The 21,597-nt window shown below is 35.2% G+C and overlaps 1 protein-coding gene and 1 pseudogene across 1 annotated transcript; one reads left to right on the top strand and one right to left on the bottom strand.

The window, feature by feature from the left end:
- On the bottom strand, window positions 1-3,551 carry LOC143620449 (electron transfer flavoprotein subunit alpha, mitochondrial-like). The gene is made up of 8 exons (XM_077092148.1): window positions 3,487-3,551; window positions 2,781-2,966; window positions 2,488-2,699; window positions 2,227-2,390; window positions 1,847-1,999; window positions 873-925; window positions 470-610; window positions 1-194 (listed from the first exon to the last, which is right to left on the bottom strand). The coding sequence occupies exons 1-8, from the start codon at window positions 3,544-3,546 to the stop codon at window positions 117-119; spliced, it is 1,047 nt and encodes a 348-aa protein (XP_076948263.1). The 5' UTR covers window positions 3,547-3,551; the 3' UTR covers window positions 1-116.
- Window positions 3,552-18,608: 15,057 nt separating this feature from the next.
- Window positions 18,609-19,279, top strand: LOC143620448 (protein NDR1 pseudogene; annotated as a pseudogene).
- Window positions 19,280-21,597: the final 2,318 nt, after the last annotated feature.

Here is a 21,597-nt window from a genome sequence, read left to right as displayed (position 1 = left end):
AAATAAAAAGGGACAACTTTCATTGCAAGAGATACAAGTTGTCTATGCATCCGACGCATAAATCAGTTAGTAAATTACAGTGTATCATAAAAGTCAAATTTGAATGTCGAACAGACTTATTTTTTCTCCGGAAGCTTCTCTAACAACTCGGGTATTATTTCAAAAATATCGCCTACAAGACCATAATCAGCAACCTGCATTTAGAGAAAAGAAATCAGTAACATACATATATATATATATATATATATATATCCTCAAAATTTTATAATACATTTTATCTTTCAACACACTAAAAATATCATTTTAACCTGTTTAATGATACACAAAATAAATGAAGGTTTTACTTTTACTATGCATTCTTAAGTGCTTTAAATGTATGATATTATACAAACTAGAACATATGTAAATTATGAACCTTTAGAAATTAACCACAAGAATATAAATAATTATCAAATGAGAGAAACATAACCTGAAAAATTGGTGCATCAGCGTCTTTGTTGACCGCAACAATGACTTTTGAATCTCGCATGCCCGCTATGTGTTGGATGGCCCCAGAGACACCGAAAGCCATATACAGTTCTGGAGCAACAATCTTGCCCGTTTGACCAACCTGACATAAACGGGCGGGTCAGGAAATAATGAAAATGAAATAACTATGGGTAGATTTAAATAGTTTGGGCAGCGTTGACCACCCAAAACCCTTTATCCATTTTCAAAATTCTTGTATTAAGTAAAATTGTTTACAAATCCAATATTCTAAATAAATGACTTGAGAGAATGTATGCATCAAAGATAGCATTTTTGTTTAGATCCTGTGAAATTCTTACATAAGTAATTTATAAAGATAAAAAAAAAAACAGCATGAATGTCACCTGAAGGTCATTAGGAACGTATCCCGCATCAACAGCAGCACGGGTGGCACCAACTACACAAGCAACAGTAGTGTTTGAAAGCGCATATATGATATTATGAATTTTGAAAGAATGCGTATGAAATTTTAAGCTTTTAAAAAGATAAATTATAAATTTGCCCCTACTATATATGTATATATTATAGATATGCATACATATATATTGTATACTTTTTATATGCTTTTGAAGAAGGTACAAGTGAGTAGCAGTTCTTAGGCCTGTAAACGAACAAGGGGACATATTCGTGTTCGTTTGTTAACTTTAACCAAACACGAACAATTAAATGAACGGGGGTCTTCTTGTTCTTGTTTGGTTGTTCGTTCATTAAGAAAATGAGTGTGTTTATTGTTTACGTTTGCTCGTTAACAGAGGGTATAGACGAATGGTTCACGAACGCAAATGAACATAAACAGACGGATATAATTGAACATAGATGAACGAATGTAAATGAACATAACTGAGCAATAAACGTGAATATCAATTTGTTGGGCCTAAAAATTTGCCAAAACTAGACTAAATTGTAGTGGGCCTAGAATCAAATGAATACATAAACGAACAAACTCAAAACAAACGTAAACTAGCAAACATAAACAAATGTAAATGAACGAAAATAAACGAATGTTCACGTTCACGAAAATAAATGAATGAACACCTGTTCATATTCGTTCATTCAACACTTTATCTAAATGAACATGTTCACGTCGTTTGTTTATTAAATAAACAAACATAAACAAACTTCCCGTTGAACGGTTCACTGGATGTCCGTTTAGCAGTTCCCACAATATTAAATAAACGAACATAAACGAACTTCCCGTTGAACGGTTCACTGAACGCTCAGTTCATTAGCAGTTCTCAGTTCTCACTAAATTCACCAGTTGACAACTACACGTGAAGCCACTTAAATACAAAATGGAAATATGAATAAGAATAAAAACCTGCAGCACCAAGTTTTTCAGCAAGTTTTTCAATCAACTTAAAATTTTCAGCACTTTTGAGAGCTCGTCCACCTGTAACAACAACACGAGCACTTCCAAGATCCGGTCTTTCTGACTCTTGAGTGGTTTGATTCACAAGTCTAGAATTACAATCTATCAAAACATATAATCAACATATTAGCAACAGCCATTAATAGTCTAACGAGTTCATATGCATAACGGGCGTGTCAGCCCAGTTGGGTAACTGATCAAAACGCGTCAGACCGGGTTGAACCATCACACTTTTTGCATTAATTAACCCGTGTTTTATATGAGTGATAATCTATACAACTAAATACTAAATAAACTATGATTCTAATTGAATTAATTAATTAGCACACCTTCACTAAATGCAGATAAATCAACCTGGTGTATAGGGGCAGGATTGGGTTTAGAATCAGGTGCAGTTGAGCCTACTGGAAAAGAGGTGGACCTGACGGTCAACATGCATGGATCTGAGCCCGTGTAACGGATAGTACATAGAGCATTGCCAGCATATATTGGCCTGTCATTAATATTAAAGAAAACAAAGTACACAAGTAATTAAGAAACATAAACCTATAAGGGTATTATGGTCAAATGAAAAAAGTTGTGATGAATACCTTACAAATGTTTTCAATTCTGATATCTCAATTACATCAGTAACTGGTGACACATCAAGAAGCGCAGCTGCACGGGGTAAAATATTTTTCCCAAAAGAATTTGCAGCAGCAATAATATGTGAATAATCACCTTTTTGCTGCACCAAATGAATCAACTTGGCCCACGGTTCTGCTAACGGGTTTTTTAATTTATCTGAATCAGCTACCAACACCTGAACAATGAACCAACACAGATTAGAACGGGCTGATTTGGGGTGTGCTTTAACTCAAATGGGCAATTTTGACCCGCTTACCTGAGAAATTGAAGGATGAGATGAAGCAGCATTTGCAGCAGCCTGTTGTAACGCGGTGCCCGTCCCGGCTAATAGTAAAGATAAAGAATTGTCTTTATTCAAGAACTTTGCAGCAGCTTCGACTGAGCTTAAAGAACTGGTGGTGAGTGAACCGCCTTCATGTTCTGCTATCACTAATGTTCCAAGCTATTACAATATTGAAAAAAAGCAAATTGATTATTCTTGATGGATTTAAAATTAATCTTTGTTTTATATAAACTGATTATAAGGATGAGGATAACTTGTTTAAATAAGTAATTACAAACGGCCCTAGACATAATATTGCAGTTAAGTACATAGAACACTAAACGCATTAGATTACGCCACCCACCATCCCAAAAATGGGTTGATATTGAAAATTAAAGAAGTGTTTTAATCCTGCATATATATACGTCTAAGCATCCCGGTTATAATTCAATTCCCCCAAAATATTAAGCCCGAATTAGATTAGGATTAAGGCTTGCGGTACATGCAAACCCAACACTTGAATCGATGCCCAAATAGATGAGCAATTGTGTATTTGAAATCATAATCATAATCAACAGATTTTGGTTGTTTTATAGCATAGATCTTAACGACCGTATTATTATTATTATTATTATTATTATTATTATTATTATTATTATTATTAAACTATTTAATTGGGAAACTCATGACGAATGCTTACGTATCTGGAAGATGCGATTGAAGGACGAGAATGAGTGATTAGATATTTAGCTCTCAACATCTTCCTGCTGCCAGTGGCGTATGGTCTGGGATTTTAGTTTAGAGTAGAGCCGTATAAAACCCATACATTTCATAATTCATAATAATAACGTATGTGTCGTTTATTATCTGCGTCAATCTAGGGGTGGCCTTCATTTGTTCTTATCTTTTCCCTCTATAACATAACATTACAAGTCCTTATACAACACGTACGGTTACATACTAAAACATGTTAAAAGCATTCCCCATGGATTCTCCATATTTACGTGACTGTATGGTTCTGAATGATTGTGAGTAGATAATAGAAAAAATTTACTGTTTTATGGTTAAATTTGGAAAAACACTGTTCGCACTTTAAAATTTTTTAATATTTTTTTAAAATGGTTGTTAGTAGAGGAAAAAGAAAAGGTAATGAAAAAGGTATAAAAAGTATTATTTAATTGAAAGTGAGGGAGAAAATATAATGACTTTTAGTGTAATTTTAAATATGGAGATGGAAAATGGATTGAGAATGCTTTTACACAAAGCACAAAATAAGATTTATATATAGAAGGTGAACGTTTGATAAGAGCTTGTTTGACATGTAACAAGTGCTATATAACTTATCTCATATGTAAAAATGTTGTGATACCCGTTTTACTGTTTGTTTTATACTAAATGTGATATTAGTTTAGAACATAACAAAATAAAAATATATATTCATACTAGCTTTTAGCCCCCCCCCCCCCCCCTTCCTCGGTATTATAGAAGTGCGGATATGTTGTTTTCATGATTTTTGAAATTTATTTCAAAGATTATAGTTTTTTGTTTTAAGAAAAAATGAGTAAAATCATTGAAGTATAACAGTTATGAGACAGATATACCTTAGATCTTCATTGTCTCTGAACATTTGTGACGAGTGACCAATCCAATCATTACCTTCCTATGGCCTCCTGCCTTGACGGAAATAAAAATGACTCCAGGACTCCAGGTTTCATAACAAGACTCAGAGATGTTGATAAAAGGGAATAGTTTATTTCATAACTGTTTTTCCCGAAGGAATAACTTCTGGATATTTACACCATTTTCCCCTAATGGAGAGCTTACTCACACATAGCTAAGATTACAAGGAAATTAAATTTTTGGGAGAGTATTCGATGCCTCTATCCCTTACAATTCTTACATTATATAGGAAAAACAATGAACGTAAAGTTCTTTTTGTTTACGTAAGTGCTTACGTAATTATCTTCATAATTGAACCCATGTGGGGTCCTAATTCTGTGTCCTCCATTATTCGACTGAGAGGTTGTCGCTTTGCCTGCTTTATTCACATGCTTGCTTTTAATCAATGAACCCATGTGTAGGGTCTAATTCACGTGTATCCTCCATTATTTCGTCTGAGAGGATGTCACTTTCTCTGCACTCTTCACATGCATGATTTTCTATTATGCGTGCCAGTTCTTGACACAATAATTTTTAGTGGCCAGACCTACATCAAGTTGATTGAGAATGATTCGTTGCTCAATGGTCTCTATTGCATGTTTTTCATGAACAAGCAGGGGGGTTCCACTGTAACTAGTAATTATGCAGTTTTGCCTGCAGTAATTAATTTTCTTAAAACTTCCAACTTTAATCTACTGAAGAGTCTTTAATATTTTTAGATACACATTAACTTTAATGGAGACCCAATTGCTGATATCTTCTTTTTCTTCCCTGACTTTTGAAGGTTGGACATTTCTTGTTTTAGCTAAGCCAACAAAATGTAAGGCATGAAAGCTTTTTCCTTGATACCAATCTGGTAATGCAGAAGTGCATTCAATATAGATATTGGCATCTTTGGCTGCTGCAATCTTTTATCTGAAGGTTTTTATAGCCTTCTTCATGCCTTCTGTGAACAAATTGATTTCTTGTAAATTAGAAGAGGGATATATACATTTAATTAGTCCAGCAGAAAATGCTAGAGAAACTAAATGAGGATCAGATCCTGGATAGAAGTTATATAGACTTTTTGATGTCTTGTCTTCTGTGTATATATTTTCGACTTCAAAGTCGTCTGGGCTAAGAGCCCTAGCTTTAGACCAGACTGATCGGAATTCGTCCAAACTTATTAGGTCGATTTCTTCATTCTGAATCTCTATTCTTTTTTCCTGTTCTTCTTTCAAATGATGAATTTGAAAAGTTAACCGGTGAGGTTCTTGTTGTCTTTATTACAGGTATAGGAAAGATAGTAATTCTTAATGGAAATTCTTTTCTTCCAAATTCTGCAGAAAATCTTGTGGCTTCTTGTTGGGCTTGTAACAAGGAGCTGAATTTTTTGTAAGAAACTGATGTATTCTGGACATATTTTGAGACAATAGCCCAGTCTTCATAAATTCCTCTGTGGTCTCCTTAAAAAATGACGTTGAATCTTGTCTTTTGATTTCCTGAAGATGTCACCTTTTGAGCTTAGATGGTTTTAATAGTTTTTGGCAAACTATCAGCTGTAAACGGATTTGACTTGTCTTTACAAGATCCGTTTGCTTCCAGACTAGAAGATGATTATGGCTCATCTTTTGCCTCATGTATGCTTTTTCCCAAAGAATCAGGGATCAACGGACTTGATTTTTCTTTACCTTTAGCCGTTTGTAAAGGAATAGATTCTGTTTTTAGAATTTCGTCTTCCTATACAGAATTTACAGTTTTGGTGTTAAGCAAATCATTGTATAACACAATTTGCTGTTGCACAGCTTGTAATTCTATTAAAAGAATTTTTTCTTTTAGGCATAGGGCCTTGATTTTTTCTTTTTCTTCTTCCATCACAATTCTTTTTCTAAATGAGGGTGTGATAAACTTTTGAAAGAGACGCATTCTATTTATAGAAAAAGATTATGTCATTGCTTACGTATTTTGAAAGTCACGTGTCAAGCTATCAGCTAGCACGTTTTTTGGTCCTTCAAGATGTTCAATATTAAAGGAATATTTTGAAAACCACATTTGCCATCTGACTAGGCTTCCTTGCTTATTATCTCCTGAAATTTTTGTTTTTAGGAAATAAGTGAAGTTTTTATAATTTGTCCTGACTAGGAATTTTACAGGGGTTAGATAAATGGAAAACTTTGAAATGGTGTTTTTTTACCGCCAGTAATTCTTTTTCATTACTGTGGTAATTTCTTTTAGCTGGTTTAAAACTTCCAGAGGTGTATTTACAAATTTCCTCTCTATCAACTGTTTTTGCCTTTAAGACCCCACCCCAAAAATCATTTGAGGCATCGGTTTCAATTATAAGAGAGTCTTCTTCTTTTGGAAGATAAAGTTTAGGAAAACTTTTTAAGTTTTTCTTTATCTTTTTAATGTAATCTGTATCGGCTTCTTTCCAATCCCATATATAATCCTTTTTTAATTTTACCTGTAGCGGCTTTCTGAGCTCTGCAAGCTTCGGAATGTAGCTTTCGGCATAAGTTAAAACACCAAGAAATCTTTGTAGATGTTTTTTATCTTCTAAAGTATCTGGAAATTTATGTAAATTTTCCAAAATATGCTTTTGTGGACAATGAGTTCCTTAATCTATTTCTAGACCTAAAAAGTTTATCTTTGTTTTAAAAAGATTTGCTTTTTTTTGACAAAATAATTACATATTTCTCAATTGTTTTTAAAACAGATAAAACATGAAAATAGTGATGTTCCTCAGAGTTAGAAAATATTATGATATCGTCTACGTAGACGGTACAATAATCTTCTAATCCTCTTAAAGCATTCTGCATATGTCTTTGAAATATGCTAGGTGCTTGTTTTAATTCGAAAGGAACTACCTTCCATTGATAATGACCATCAGGACATGTAAATGCAGTTAATAACTGAGATTCTTCATCTAACAGTACGTGCCAGAAACCACTTTTGCAGTCGAAACTAGAAAATATGGTTTTTCCTCTTAAGAGGGTTAGTAATTCTTGCATACAAGGAAGATTATGACTATCTCCTATTGTTGCTAAATTAACCGCTTTATAATTTACAACCATTCGCTTTTTTCCTCTTCTTTTTTCAGCTTCATTTTCAACTAGAAAAGCTGGTGACATATGAGGTGACTTACTTGGAACAATTAATTTTAGCTCAAGTAACTCTTTAATTTGTTTGCTAAACTCTTCTCTATCTTGTGGACTGTATTTCATTGGTTTTACCCTGATTATAGTCTTAGGATCTATTAATTTTATTGACGCTTTTATCCAGTTTTTGGATTTTTCTGGGTGAATGGGATTTTCTGAGCATACTTTTTCAAGTAGTGCTTCTATTTTTTGATATTTTTGTATTTCTATGAAATACCTTTCTTCTGGTTTTATAACTTCTTGAGTTATATTAGTACCAGGTATTTGCTTTATTTTTGAATCTTTTTTCATTGACTCAAGAAAATCGGGGTTCCCAACTCGAAGTACTTTGGTTATTTTCTTAATCAGAATCATTTCTTGATTAAGATGGAAAGATATTCTGTCTAACCATTGTGTAAAGGGCCCATACAGCTGACAAAAATTATTTTCAATGAGTAAATCTATTGCTGATTCCTGTTGATAAATGGTAGGAATAGGGAATGGTTTTCCTGAAAAGTAAACTATAAGATTTCTACAAACCTTATTTAGTTTAATCGTTTCTTCATTAGCTATTGTTACTTTAATGTCCTTGGGTGTGTTTTCCCAAAGTTCTTCAGGGATAACGTATTTACTTGCTAAACATAGACTTGCTCCGGTGTCAACATAGTAATGTAAAGTTATCGTTTTATATCCTTTTAGAAAAATTTTTCCTTTGATATAAATAGAGTTGGGATTAGTTATATTAGCATAGACCAATTCCTCTTGTTTTAAAATATTTTGACAAAAATGTAAGTTGCCTAATTCATTTTCTTCTCGCTTAGGGGTTGTAGTCATTCTGAGTCAGTAGAATCATCTAGTGAGTCGTATTTGACTGTTAGTGAATATACCTGAGTATATCCATCGTAAATATTTTCAGAAGGAAAATATCCTTCTTCTTCAGCTTCTAAAATGAGCTTTGTTTTTTCTGGGAATTTTTGTCGGTTAGGACATTCGTTGGCATAATGTCCTTCTTCAGAACATATCCAACACCTGCATTTTTTTCTTTCCTTGCGGACAGATTTTTGGTTTTTCTTTTGAAAAATATTTACCTGGCGTAAATTTTCTCTTCTTGGTTTTCCAAAACCTTCTTTTTGGTTTATATTTTCTTTTATACTTCTTTTTGAAGTATTTTGTAAGTCCCCCCGGGGCGTCGGCGATCGATACGAGATCCGCACGAGGTCTAGGAGTGCGGAATCCTCCTAGACTCGTTTATTGGTGTACAGACGAATAACACAAACACGTACACGAACAAATACTAGAACGGGATAAACAAATCTGCAGATTCATATATAAAATAATCACGTTACATACCGTAACAAAAACAGAAAACACGACTGACCCGAGGTGAGCTCTACCTCGGGTCGTCTCACACGACTCTAGTCTCTTACTCTCTCTCAATAAACAAGCTGCTCAAACACACACTGATTTCTAGATTAATCTAAAACTAAACATGACACAACAATATATAGACCAAACATTCTCGGGCCTGGGCTTCAGTAGGCGAAGTTGTGCTAACTTCGCCTAAGGCGAAGTTGTGATAACTTCGCCTAAGGCAGAAGTTGTTACAACTTCGCTGTTGGCGAAGTTGTTCTAACTTCGCCTAAGGCGAAGTTGTGCTAACTTCGCCTGTGGCGTTCCGCTGGTCAGAATTGCATAGCGACGGTCACAAAATACACCAACAGTCTCCCCTTTGACCGTTGCTCTCAATTCTAACAAAACACGAAAGATCATCTGTTACAAAACATGCACCAACAGACTCCCTCTTAACTGATGATCTTCTGTTTGCAGTCAACCAGCCGTGTCTGAAACTGTCCTGTAGCTTCACAAATCTACCAATCACCCAGCGTCTTCCATATCAGATCTCCCCTTCAGTGTAAGCTTCTCCGACTATAACGATTGAGGTCTTTGTAATGCATGCATCCCCGTGCCAATAGATCATCTCAACCAATCACGTGAGTCCATCTGACTTCACCAACACGTGAAGTTGGGCTTCCTCCACAACTTCACCAACTCGTCGGCATATGATAAGGTTTTAATCTTCAACTACTCAACATCAAGTGATCAATTTCATCACAAAACCACCTTGACAGAATCTAACACATGACCATTAAAAAATCTGAAGCATCTTCAATCACCAGGGATAACGATCAGGAACATAAACACTTTAATTCCCGGTTAAATCCAACTTGTTCCAGAATCTTCACTCTAATAAATAAGCATCACGTTTCAGAATCCAATTCTCGAACGCCTTGAAGATAACATAAATAATATGCTCTGACCGCAATCCAGTAATGACGAAAAACCTTCAGTTCAATTTGACTTTCTTCGGTTGGTCACCACGAACAACAACAATTTCATTGCCCACAAACACCCGAATATGTGTCAATATCCAGTTACAAACAATAACCCATTCACAACCTCAACTCCAAATCAGAGTTGACACGTATTTGTTCACACGTAAAACCAAAAGATAACAAGATCACTCGTTGACGGAACAACATCTTCGGTCTCACAATAATCGTGTACACCCGGCCATACAGACGAAAACTCCAATTTTTTTTTTTTTTTTTTTTTTTTTTAACTTCACCTGGCTGCTAACTTCGCCTGGCCATAACTTCGCCTGACCATAACTTCGCCTGAAGTCAACTTCGCCTGTTCATAACTTCGCCTGACCTTATATCTTCGCTGAAACCCTACGAACAGTGACGGCAACTTCGCCTGATGAACAATAACTTCGCCTGAAGAACGGTTCGGCCAGAAACGCACAGAAACGTGCCAAAAACACCAAAACGCAGATCTCGAACCATAGCGTAAGAGCCTAAGGCTCTGATACCACTTGTAAGTCCCCCTGGGGCGTCGGCGATCGATACGAGATCCGCACGAGGTCTAGGAGTGCGGAATCCTCCTAGACTCGTTTATTGGTGTACAGACGAATAACACAAACACGTACACGAACAAATACACGAACAAATACTAGAACGGGATAAACAAATCTGCAGATTCATATATAAAATAATCACGTTACATACCGTAACAAAAACAGAAAACACGACTGACCCGAGGTGAGCTCTACCTCGGGTCGTCTCACACGACTCTAGTCTCTTACTCTCTCTCAATAAACAAGCTGCTCAAACACACACTGATTTCTAGATTAATCTAAAACTAAACATGACACAACAATATATAGACCAAACATTCTCGGGCCTGGGCTTCAGTAGGCGAAGTTGTGCTAACTTCGCCTAAGGCGAAGTTGTGATAACTTCGCCTAAGGCAGAAGTTGTTCTAACTTCGCCTAAGGCGAAGTTGTGCTAACTTCGCCTGTGGCGTTCCGCTGGTCAGAATTGCATAGCGACGGTCACAAAATGCACCAACATATTTTTTATCTTTGGGCGGGTCACATCCAAAGGGATAATTGGGGTGTTTCAGTTAAAGTACTGCATAATTTTTTGTTAAATCTTTTTAGCTGTTTTTGTTTATTGGAGAAATCACAATAGACTGCAATTTCTTCTTTAACAATTCTTGTAGCAAATCCGAGGGAATGCATAGTAAAAGAATTCTTCTCTTTATTCCATCTTTCTTTGGCTTTTTCTCCTACTATGGGGATTTTCATTAAGTAGGTTTATATCCAGGAATGATATTCACCCGTACTTAACTTGTATAAGTTTTGCTCAAATAAGCAAGTGAAATCGTCTAAAAGACATATATCACATAATTGTGCTTTTGTAAGATTTTGTCTTGCTTTTTCCAGCAATTTTTGATTTTCTTGGTCTTTATTTGTAAGAAAATCAAGACCTAAGAAATCATATACATGGCGTTTATTAGTTCATCAAAGAGGTCTATACCATTCATGTTTTCATTCCAGGTTGTACCTTTAATGAAATCTTGAATAATTCCGGAAGATTTATGTTCTATTAGTAATAATACTGCTTTAGCATAAGAGAACTTTTCTGGATTGGATTGGATAATGAGACTAATCTCAGTATTCCATTTGTCTATAACTTCTTTTCTTTTTTCAAGATCGAAGATACAGTCTATTTTTATGGTGTCAATTGTGGTTGAACTACCATTATTAGAATTTGGTATACCTTTGTGATAAGGCATAGAAAATTCTACATTTTTCTTTTTGTGTCTAGTATAACTAGTACTGGCCCGATTTGTTCTATTGTACATAGGAGTGTATTCTTCAGAAGAATTTTCATCTTCAATTATAGGTTCTGGTGTTGTATCTTTTTCAATTTTAGGTTCTTTTACTGTAAAAACCTTTTCTGGAAAATATTTGTCTCTAAGACTTTTATTTTCCGCAAATTTTTGTTCGCGTTCTTTATCACTTAGTGATATTAGTTGGACTAGTTCATGTATTTGTTCAGCTGAGCCTGTCTTTAGCTGGTTATCAAATATTTGTTCTAGTTTTTGAGAGATAGAACTCATTTTTTCGTTTTGTTAAGCTCTTGAATTTCTCTTTCAAGTTTTAATTTTTGCTTTAATAACTCGGATAGAGTTTGTCACCTGGATGCATACTCCAATCATTCTGAATTATGCCGAATTTTTGAATTATGTGACACTTTTGTATTTGCAAATCAATTTTCAAATTTAATAATTTAGACATCTCACATGGGTTTCTTACTTTTAAAAGGCTATCACATGGACGTTGTCCTTTCATGTCAGCTTTTGTCGAGTTTTTTTATAATTCTTAAAGAATTTTATTTTTTAATATTCTATGGTTCTTTCGTATCAAACGGCCATTTTAATGCATTTGGACATTTAGAACTTCCTAATGACGGATTTCCTACATTAAAGTTAGGAAAAGAGTATTTTGAAATCTTTCTTTTTTGTTGAAGATTCTTGTGTGTTGTTCTATCTTTTGAGGCTTAGCTTCCTCTAATTTATCAATTTTTTCTGAGACGTCCTTAATAATCTTTGCGGCTATAGTCTCTAGATTTTCATTGGTAGATAATTTTTCTACTTTATTAATTAGATCTCTAACTAATTCTTCTAGCTTTAGAAGAGAACTCATGTTGTGGTTATTATAGTTCTTCTCGCTTTAAGCTTAGAGAGTTTCTTTCTAGCAGTAGTTAATTCTTTTTTGAATAATCTTATATTGTGAGCTTTTATGTTATCTGGTAACATAAAGTCATATTTAGTTTGGTTTATTCGGCCTTCATATATCAGAATTTCACTTTCTTCAAAGTTAATTGCATCATCTAGAGCTTTAACTGCTTCTATGATTGGGGTTAAAGACATTATATTCCTATAACCTCTTTAAGAATTTCTCCATACTTATCTATTCTTTCCGACATAGATCGTATTAACTGTACTTCTGTAGAAGTGGAAGCTGGTTCTCTAATTCTTAGAGTGTGTCCAGAAAAACTATGTCTAGGTCTAGACACTAGAATTTGTTTATTTCGAGCTATGTTAATTGCCCAATTTTCTTGAAGTTGTGAAGGTTCAGTGAATTTACTTTATTCTACTGTTCCTATATCTGAGAATATATCTTCGATTGTTATACTCTCTTTTTCTTTATACTCTATTGAATGAGTACTATTGGTAATTGCATACGATATTAGATAATTAATCGTAAATACTTTATTTCCTGGTTCCATAAGATCAGTTCTTTCGCATTGATGTATGAAACTAAGAGTTTTGTCGAAATCTTTTGAATCTCGATGTAAAGCAAATTTAGGGTATACAGTAAACATAAATTTACCATAAGCTAAATTTCCTTGTACTGCCCATAAGAGAGCATCTTGTTGTTAATGATTCTATTATCAACAACAGCCATTTTTATAGGAAAATTAATTCCATCTCTGAACTGTGCTTTTAGTAGGATTTTTACTACTCCTATATGCACCATGTTCATTGATTTTCTTAATTCGGGTTTAATAGTCAAAAGTCTTTTTGCTATTTCTCCTTTTGTTAAGAGTGGCAAAAATACTTTTTCCGATGTATCCTTTATGTCTACTGAAAATTCTTCAGTATTAAAGCAATAAAGGATTTTATTCTTTCTTGAGAAAGCCTTTGAAACTAGGCTTTGTAAACTATTAGGTTGATTAAAAACCTGTCTATTATCAAGCTTGAACTTAAGCTTGCTTATTTTTGTTAATTGGTCAGAATTAATCATGTAATCTAACTGAAAACCTCTTTCATTTTCACTAAAGTTAATAACTTCAGTATTTTGTTCGTATGATCCTTTAGAATCATCTTCAATTAGAAAATTTTTATTTTCCATTTTAACTGAGCCTAAGGCTTAGTGTTTAATTTTTACTGAGCACAAGACTCTAATATTAATTTTTAAAAAGTTGAGCATAAGGCTCTGATACCAGAAATGCGGATATCTTGTTTTCATGATTTTTGAAATTTATTTCAAAGATTCTAGTTTTTTGTTTTAAGGAAAAATGAGTAAAATCATTGAAGTATAACAGTTATGAGACAGATATACCTTAGATCTCCATTGTCTCTGAACCTTTGTGACGAGTGACCAATCCAATCATTACCTTCCTATGGCCTCCTACCTTGACGGAAATAAAAATGGCTCCAGGACTCCAGGTTTCATAACAAGACTCAGAGATGTTGATAAAAGAGAATATTTTATTTCATAACTGTTATTCCCGAAGGAAGAACTTCTGGATATTTACATCATTTTCTCATAAGGGGGAGCTTACTCACACATAGCTTTTTAAAAGTTCATATTGTGAATATTAATTTTTTAAATAGTACACATAGCCCCCCCCCCTCCCCGGTATTATTGGTGTTCTTTTACATTTGTCGTTTCTAATATTGTGAATATATTTTTTAGATTTTAATTTAATTTATTGTAAGAAAGTTTGTAATATACCTGAACTTATTTCGATCCATTTAAAGGTTTTCTTTTTTTTTCTTTTTCTCATTTCATCCATTAAAAAAATCTAATACACAAATATTTTTGTGTTTTCATTCATATCTTTTAAATTCTATCCTTAAAAATGATTCGGGAACATAATATGCACATGTGTCTGCACCTGCCAACGGGCTTGATTAATTGAATTGGATCCAAAGAGCGAATTTTATTTATATAAATATTTTTCTTTTTTTACTTTTTTTTAGAGTTTGGGTTTAAAAGTTTTGGGCCTTGCCCAATTGATTATCTAAAGAATGTCGGCCGTCTTGGGTGGCTATGGAAAATTTTGAATTAGGGTTACTGAACTTTCTATTTAAATGAATCCAACTCCAGTTTCAGCCGCACCCTTGCTTCTCTATCTCGTCCACATCTCGCTCTAAAAAACGGCATCTCTTATTCAGTAGCAATGTAAGCACTTTTAATTTTGTTTGATCTTATCTTGTGTGCTTCAAAATCTTTCTTTACAAAATCATTGCTTTTCAAAAGTACAGATTGTAAAATTTTTAGTATTGGTATTCTTATGGACATATATCCATGGATTTTGTGTGTATCATATTCAGATCGGTTTGAAAAATGAAGAGAACCGTTACCGAATAAATTTTTTTGAGCATTTTAAGCATTTTATCTTTGCTACATTCATGTTCTATAATAGATCTGTAAAAAGATGAAAAGAATTTGTAACGGATTTTTTTTGGGTTCCTTATTTAATGTGTTTAAAGTATTGAGGTTGCATCTCTTACTTGCTTTGTCCATTTTAAATGTTAGGTTTGGTGTTACGCATCTCATAATACATACGGATTTGGCTAATCAGTTTGGTGGATATTATGACTGTTGATTGTTTATAGCGCTTCGGGCTACCGACTCGAAGAGGTAAAATCTAAAGCCTTTTTGTTAGTTTGATACACAGTCACGAGAAGCATATTGTGACATGCGATCTTCGTTTCGGATCGCCCATATCAAAATTGGTGACAAAATCATACTGATCACCAATGGTACGCGATCTGGATCGATGAAATTAATCGTTCATAATTGTTGCACAAATCGTTTTGTTTTAATCGAATTTGTGTTCCAGGTGAATTTGGGATCATTAAAATTGCGTCTGGTACAGTTCTGGCTTTACTTTTTTGTACGATTGGTTTGCCTTTTTTTTATTTAAATAAAGCTAAAGAGAGAGTTTTTCAATATGCATCAATAACTGGTATAAGGAAACGTGTATTGAAAACTAAATAGATTATTGAAAACTGAAGTTTCATAACTAAATAATTTTTTAAATGTTTGAAATGATCTTTCATCGTTTTTTTACCGGCGGATTTTATCCCTATAGTTGCACAAATTGTTTTGTTTTAATTGAATACGTATTTCGGGTGAATCTAATACACATTATGTTAATAGTTTTGATTATTTTTAATAGTATAATTTTACTCAAACCATCAAACTCAAATCTTTTTTTTTTTCATCCAGCCACCGCCATCCCCTCCTATTGAACTCACTAGCACCGACGACAAAGTTGAGCAAATCTTCCGTGCTCAAGACCCATCCGTTTCTCAAGGAATCGGATGAAGAGTTTTCAAAATGGAGGCAAAACTTGATCTGTGATTGAGACGCCATGAAAAAGGTTCGAAAACTATTCATTAAATGAATAAAATATTTGTTGATGATACTCACACCCTATAAAGGGGAATTTTCATTACGTAGCATTGGCAAACTGGTCGGAACGGGTTGATTTGAAAAATTGTTATTTTAGTTCGGGTTGGGACAAGTTATATATATTTGTTCTTTAGACTTTAGTCATCAAACTTTCCCAAATTTACTCTTTTGGCATAAGATTTTTAGTATTTCAACATTGGCCACAAAATTTTCAAAACTTTCATTCTTTCAACCTTGATCACAAAACTTTTAAACTGTTAGACTTTCAACTTCGGCCAAAAGGATTTTAACCTTCCAAAATTTGCCACAAAACTTTTACTATACAAATCGAACCACTACCAACCAACCTCATGTCGCGTACCCGTCGGTTTGTGCAATAGCCTTCAAACATGTAACATGTTTAACGTGGCCCACGCCAACACACGAGTAAAACTACTTGTTTATACTGTAATTAAAAACACAATTTGATGCAGGATATATGCCTTTTCATTGGTAGAGAACAGAAACGAAAGATGGTTCTAATCAAACAGCTACTGATAACCACCTTGCTAATCGACTCAAGTAATCTCTTCGTGTAAGTGCATTTCGTATCAGGTTGACTTGTTGTCTTCAAACACTAAATTCCATAATTTTTTTAAACAAAGACAGAATTACAAATTTTGTCATTTAAAATAAGACGAATTACGGTTCGTGTCCTTTTCTAAGTTTCCTTGCAGGCGGTGTACTTTAAACTTTTTTTTCCTACAAGTTTTGTCCTTTACGCTAACTGTGTTAGAAAAACTCAGTTAAATGCCCTCACGTGAGGCGCATGTGAGGGCATTTTTGTCTTTTCGTCTGCCCTGCAACTTCTTCTTCCTCTTTCTTCTTCATTTTTGTTCTTGCATATATTGTTCCTGCAACTTCTTTCATATTTACAAAACCACCTCCCCTCAACCTTGTTCCGACCATCACCACCGCAACTGCTTCTTCTCTGGCGAGCCACCATCACCATCTCCGACGATGACAGTCATTGACCATCACCGTCTCCGACTTCAGACCATCACCGCCGCAATTGCTTCTTCTCCGGCGCCCGCCACCATCACCATCTCTGACTTCAGCCCACCCCGTCTCCCACCTCCACCCACCCCCAGCTGCAAATCGGCGTCACATCCAACCCGAACCAGGAACCTGAACCCGTTTACACTTCCATCACATCCAACCCCACCCCCAGCTGCAAATCGGTGTCACATCCAACCCGAACCCGGAACCCGAACCCGTTTACACTTCCGTCAAATCATTCGCTCCGGCCACCGTAGCCAACCTCTGACCCGGGTTTGACTTCTCAGGCTGCGGCGTTGACGGAATCGGAGACTACGTCACCCTCAAAATCGACCCACATGTCCAACCCAGCGAGCTTTCAATATCTGAAATATTTAACGACGGTGGCTGTTCGTGTGTGTGTGTGTTTGTGTGAGAGAGAGATAGAGAGGGGGGGGGGGGAGGTAGGCATTAGTAGTGGTGGGTTCCGGTTGTAGTGTTGGTGGCTCGCCAGAGAAGACGGTTGTGTGACAAAGCAGGTCAAGTAAGCAAGTATGATGACAAAGCAGGCCACTGAGTTTTTCTAACCCAGTGGCGGCGGCCGTGAAGTGGTGGATTAAGGTGAATGGGCAGAGAGTGGTGGCGAGTCGGGTGAACCGGGGGTGGAGGATAAGCAGAGATGGGGCTGCACCAGCCATTGAAGTTAACCAACTGTTAAGTCGCTTGATTGGGTGCGACTGATCTTGGTCAGTGGGTGGGTTAGGTGAATGGGGTTTTCGGATACGGGTTTTGGAAAAGGATGGGTCGGGTTCGGGTGATAGGGATCGTTTGCGTTTGTGAACGGAAAGTGTGGTGGCGGTTTGTGAGATGGAGAGGAGGTGGTGGTGGTGGGTTGAATGGAATCTGCAACGAGGTGGCCGGAATTTATGGTGGCCGGAATTTATGGTGATGGTGGTGGCTTAGAGAGAAAGAAGAGAGAAAGAAAAGAAAATATATATAATACATTCCCCTATTAAAATTACAATTATGCCCATCACATGTCTGGCACATGTCATACTTAACTGACTTTTTCTAACCCAGTTAGCGTAAAGGACAAAACTTGTAGGAAAAAAAAGTTTAAAGTACACCGCATGCAAGGAAACTTAGAAAAGGACACGAACCGTAATTCGTCTTATTTTAAAGGACAAAATTTGTAATTCTGTCTTAAACAAATACTCTATATATTTTAAATCCTTTTAAGGACCTAAATATGATAACTCATAACTTTCTACTCCTTCCTTGCTTACAATAGTTAAAATCAAATATTTTTTAACATTCTATAAATAAGTTTTTTTTATTTTATTTTCATATAACTGTCATTTAATAATTTATAACCACTTGTAAACTACTTGAAGGTTTCCACTGCCGCGTGAGTCAACAGTCCACACTGACAAATATATCTCTCTCACATCCTCACCGGAATCCAACCCAACTCAACCATGTCGGACTACAACCACCACAGCACCGGCACCGGCTGTTTCCGGTGCTGCTTCAGCTTCACACTAACCCTAGGCCTGGCTTCTCTCTTCATGTGGCTCAGCCTACGCACCTCTAACCCAATACTATCCATCCAAGATGTTTACATTCCCGCCTTAAACAAAACCCTAAACGTAAACTCAACAACCTCGTACCAGTCAATCTACCTCGACCTTAAACTCGACAACACCAACAAAGACAAAGGCATCCACTACGACCCACTCAACATCACCTTACAATACTACCTTAACACCACCAGAATCGCTGTTTCGAATTACACGCTTCGTGGGTTTTACCAGGGGCATAATAAGAAGGCTCGCCGGAAGAACTGGACGGAGACGTACGGAGTGCCGTGGGAGGATGCTGTTAGGGTTTTGGACGGTGGTGGGTTGCCGGTGTTTAGGGTGGATTTGGTTACGGCGATTAGGTTTAAGATAGTGTTTTGGAAGACGAAGAAGAAGAGGCTGGTGGTTGGGGCTGATTTTGAGGTGAATGATGTGGGTAAGAAGGAACGGTATAAGGGTACGAGGTTGAAGTCCGGTGCGACGGAGGTGGTTTTCGGTGGGTCTCCGGTGGGGTTGCTATTGGCTGGTTTTAGTGTGTTGTTATTGGTGTTGTTTAATTAAATATTGTTATCTTTTTGTATTTGTAATTTTGTATTTAAATATTGTATTTTGTAATGATATACATAATTTATGGGTTTTAAATTATTTTTTCACTTTGTATGAATATGTGCTATCTAACTAATTATTTTTACCCACCCGGTTTAATTTAATTTATATAAATCTTAGATGATTATAAAATTTGAAATAGGTTTATTAGACTACTCTCATTCACAACCCAATCCAACTAAACTATTAATTAAAATATTAATTTCTTTCTCATCCACCTACACAACAACTAAACTAAAATTGTCACTCTCATTAACAACCTCAACCAAACAAACTATTTTATATTAAATATGATTTTAGTTTTAATAGAAAATAAAAAAAAAGCTTTTAACTAAAAGTAAAAGAAATATTTTAAAAATAAAGTTAATTAACATGGAAATTTAAATGGAAATGGAGTACGATACCACAAATTTAAATTAATTGTGTTTTAGTAATGATATTTAAATTTAATTATGTTTTATGATATTTTAATTTTATTATGCCTTTTGAATTTAATTATGTTCTAACTTATTAATAATACGTGGTTAGGATGATTTCAATTAATATATAATAGTGAAAAGAATTAATGGTCCAACCGACTTAAAGTCGCGGCGGCAAACGGGTCGCCCAATTTGATTGCCACATAAGCTCATTTTCATTTTCTTTATAATTCCACCTTTACTAAATAACCCAACCGATCAAACTAATGGGAATAGTCTTAATGACAGTGAACGGTAGAGATGGGCAAAAAAACCGGTTGGTGAACCGGTTCAACGGTTTAAACCGAAAACCGGTTTTTACAAAAACCGGTTATTTAAAAACCGGTTTGACCGGTTTAGTAACCGCCGGTTCGTATATCGGTTACAAGTTCTAGAGAAAAAACCGGTTACTGAACCGGTTATGGAAAAAACCGGTTAATTTTAAAACCGGTTATTATGAAAAAAACCGGTTATTAACCGGTTATTTTAAAAAAAAAACCGGTTAATTAAAAAAACCGGTTATTAACCGGTTCTAACCGGTTTCTAAACCGGTCCTAACCGGTTAGACCGGTCCGAGTTTTGCACCAAAAAAACCGGTTAATAAACCGGTCCGGTTATTTAAAAACCGGTTTTTTTCCAGGCCAAGAAAAACCGGTCCGGTTATTAACCGAACCGGTTTTTTTAAAAAACCGATTTGTGCACCTCTAGTGAACGGTAGTCATTAAGAAATCTAAGCTTTCATATTATACACATTCGAAATTAGATTTACTATACATTGGCATTGGCTCACTTCAGTTTTATCTTAGCTAAATGACTGATTTCAGGTTAACTATACTAGTTCACGACTCAACCTATTTATTTTAGACATTTTAATAGATATTTCGTGTTAAAACTTAAATGATCAAATTGTGTAAATACACGCCTTTATATATTCATTTGATTTGCTACATAACTCTTAGACAAATTTATTTAGTTCAAAGATAATGCAAGTATTATTAATTAAAACTTTCATTATATATAAAAGGGTTTTGTTTAAAGATTTAATTTTGCTTTTGGTGACTCCCCCATGGATATTATTTTATACAATATCTCGTTGTTTTCATATGGGACACTTAAGAGATAGGGTATCCAACCAACCCAGGCGTCAAAGCGTACCTTTGGACGTTGAGTTACATCTTATTATGCGTCAAACATTTCTTGGCACTAGGGGTGCAAACGAGCCTAGCCGAGCCTGAGCTCGACTGGACTCGAGCTCGGCTCGTTTAACTTACACAGAGCTCGAGCTCGAGCTCAGCTCGTTTCAAGCTATATTTTTAAAGCTCGAGCTCGGCTCGGGCTCGGCTTATTTACTATTTATCAATTAGTTTTTATATAATTATAATTATTTTTATATGTTTTTTTCTATTATAATTTTATGTATAAGATAATATATATTATTAAGTTATTTATATTTATTTTTTCATAAGATTATATATATATTAATTAATAATTATTAAATATATATTTTTAAAAATTACATAAATGACAAGCTCGTTTAGGCTCACGAGCCGGCTCAAGCTCGATAAGTGAAGCTTGGGCTTGGGCTCGTTTATTAAACGAGCTTAATTTTAGGCTCAAGCTCAGGCTCGGGCTCGATTAAGCTCGACTCGATCGAGCTTTTAACGAGCCGATCTCGAATAGCTCGCGAGTAGCTCGGCTTACTTGCACCCCTACTTGGCACTTTAGGAAATGTAGCGCCAAAGATCTTCCTAAGTATTGTACAAAAATGAAGTATCTTACTGAAAGGGACACCCAGCCAATAAGGAAATAATAGCA

The sequence above is a fragment of the Bidens hawaiensis genome, unplaced genomic scaffold, assembly GCF_021521415.1.
Source record: "Bidens hawaiensis isolate Kalapana, Puna unplaced genomic scaffold, B.hawaiensis_p1.1 tig00002572_1, whole genome shotgun sequence".
NCBI classification, from domain to species: Eukaryota; Viridiplantae; Streptophyta; class Magnoliopsida; order Asterales; family Asteraceae; genus Bidens; species Bidens hawaiensis.
This window is presented reverse-complemented; position numbering and strand designations above follow the sequence as displayed.

Coding starts and splice junctions, on each gene's coding strand:
- LOC143620449 (XM_077092148.1), bottom strand. CDS start 3,546: ATGTTGAGAGCTAAATATCTAATCACTCATTCTCGTCCTTCAATCGCA. Junction 2,391..2,487: donor GAATTGAAAACATTTGTAAG/GTATTCATCACA, acceptor TATTAATGACAG/GCCAATATATGCTGGCAATG. Junction 926..1,846: donor TGAAAAACTTGGTGCTGCAG/GTTTTTATTCTT, acceptor TTGCTTGTGTAG/TTGGTGCCACCCGTGCTGCT.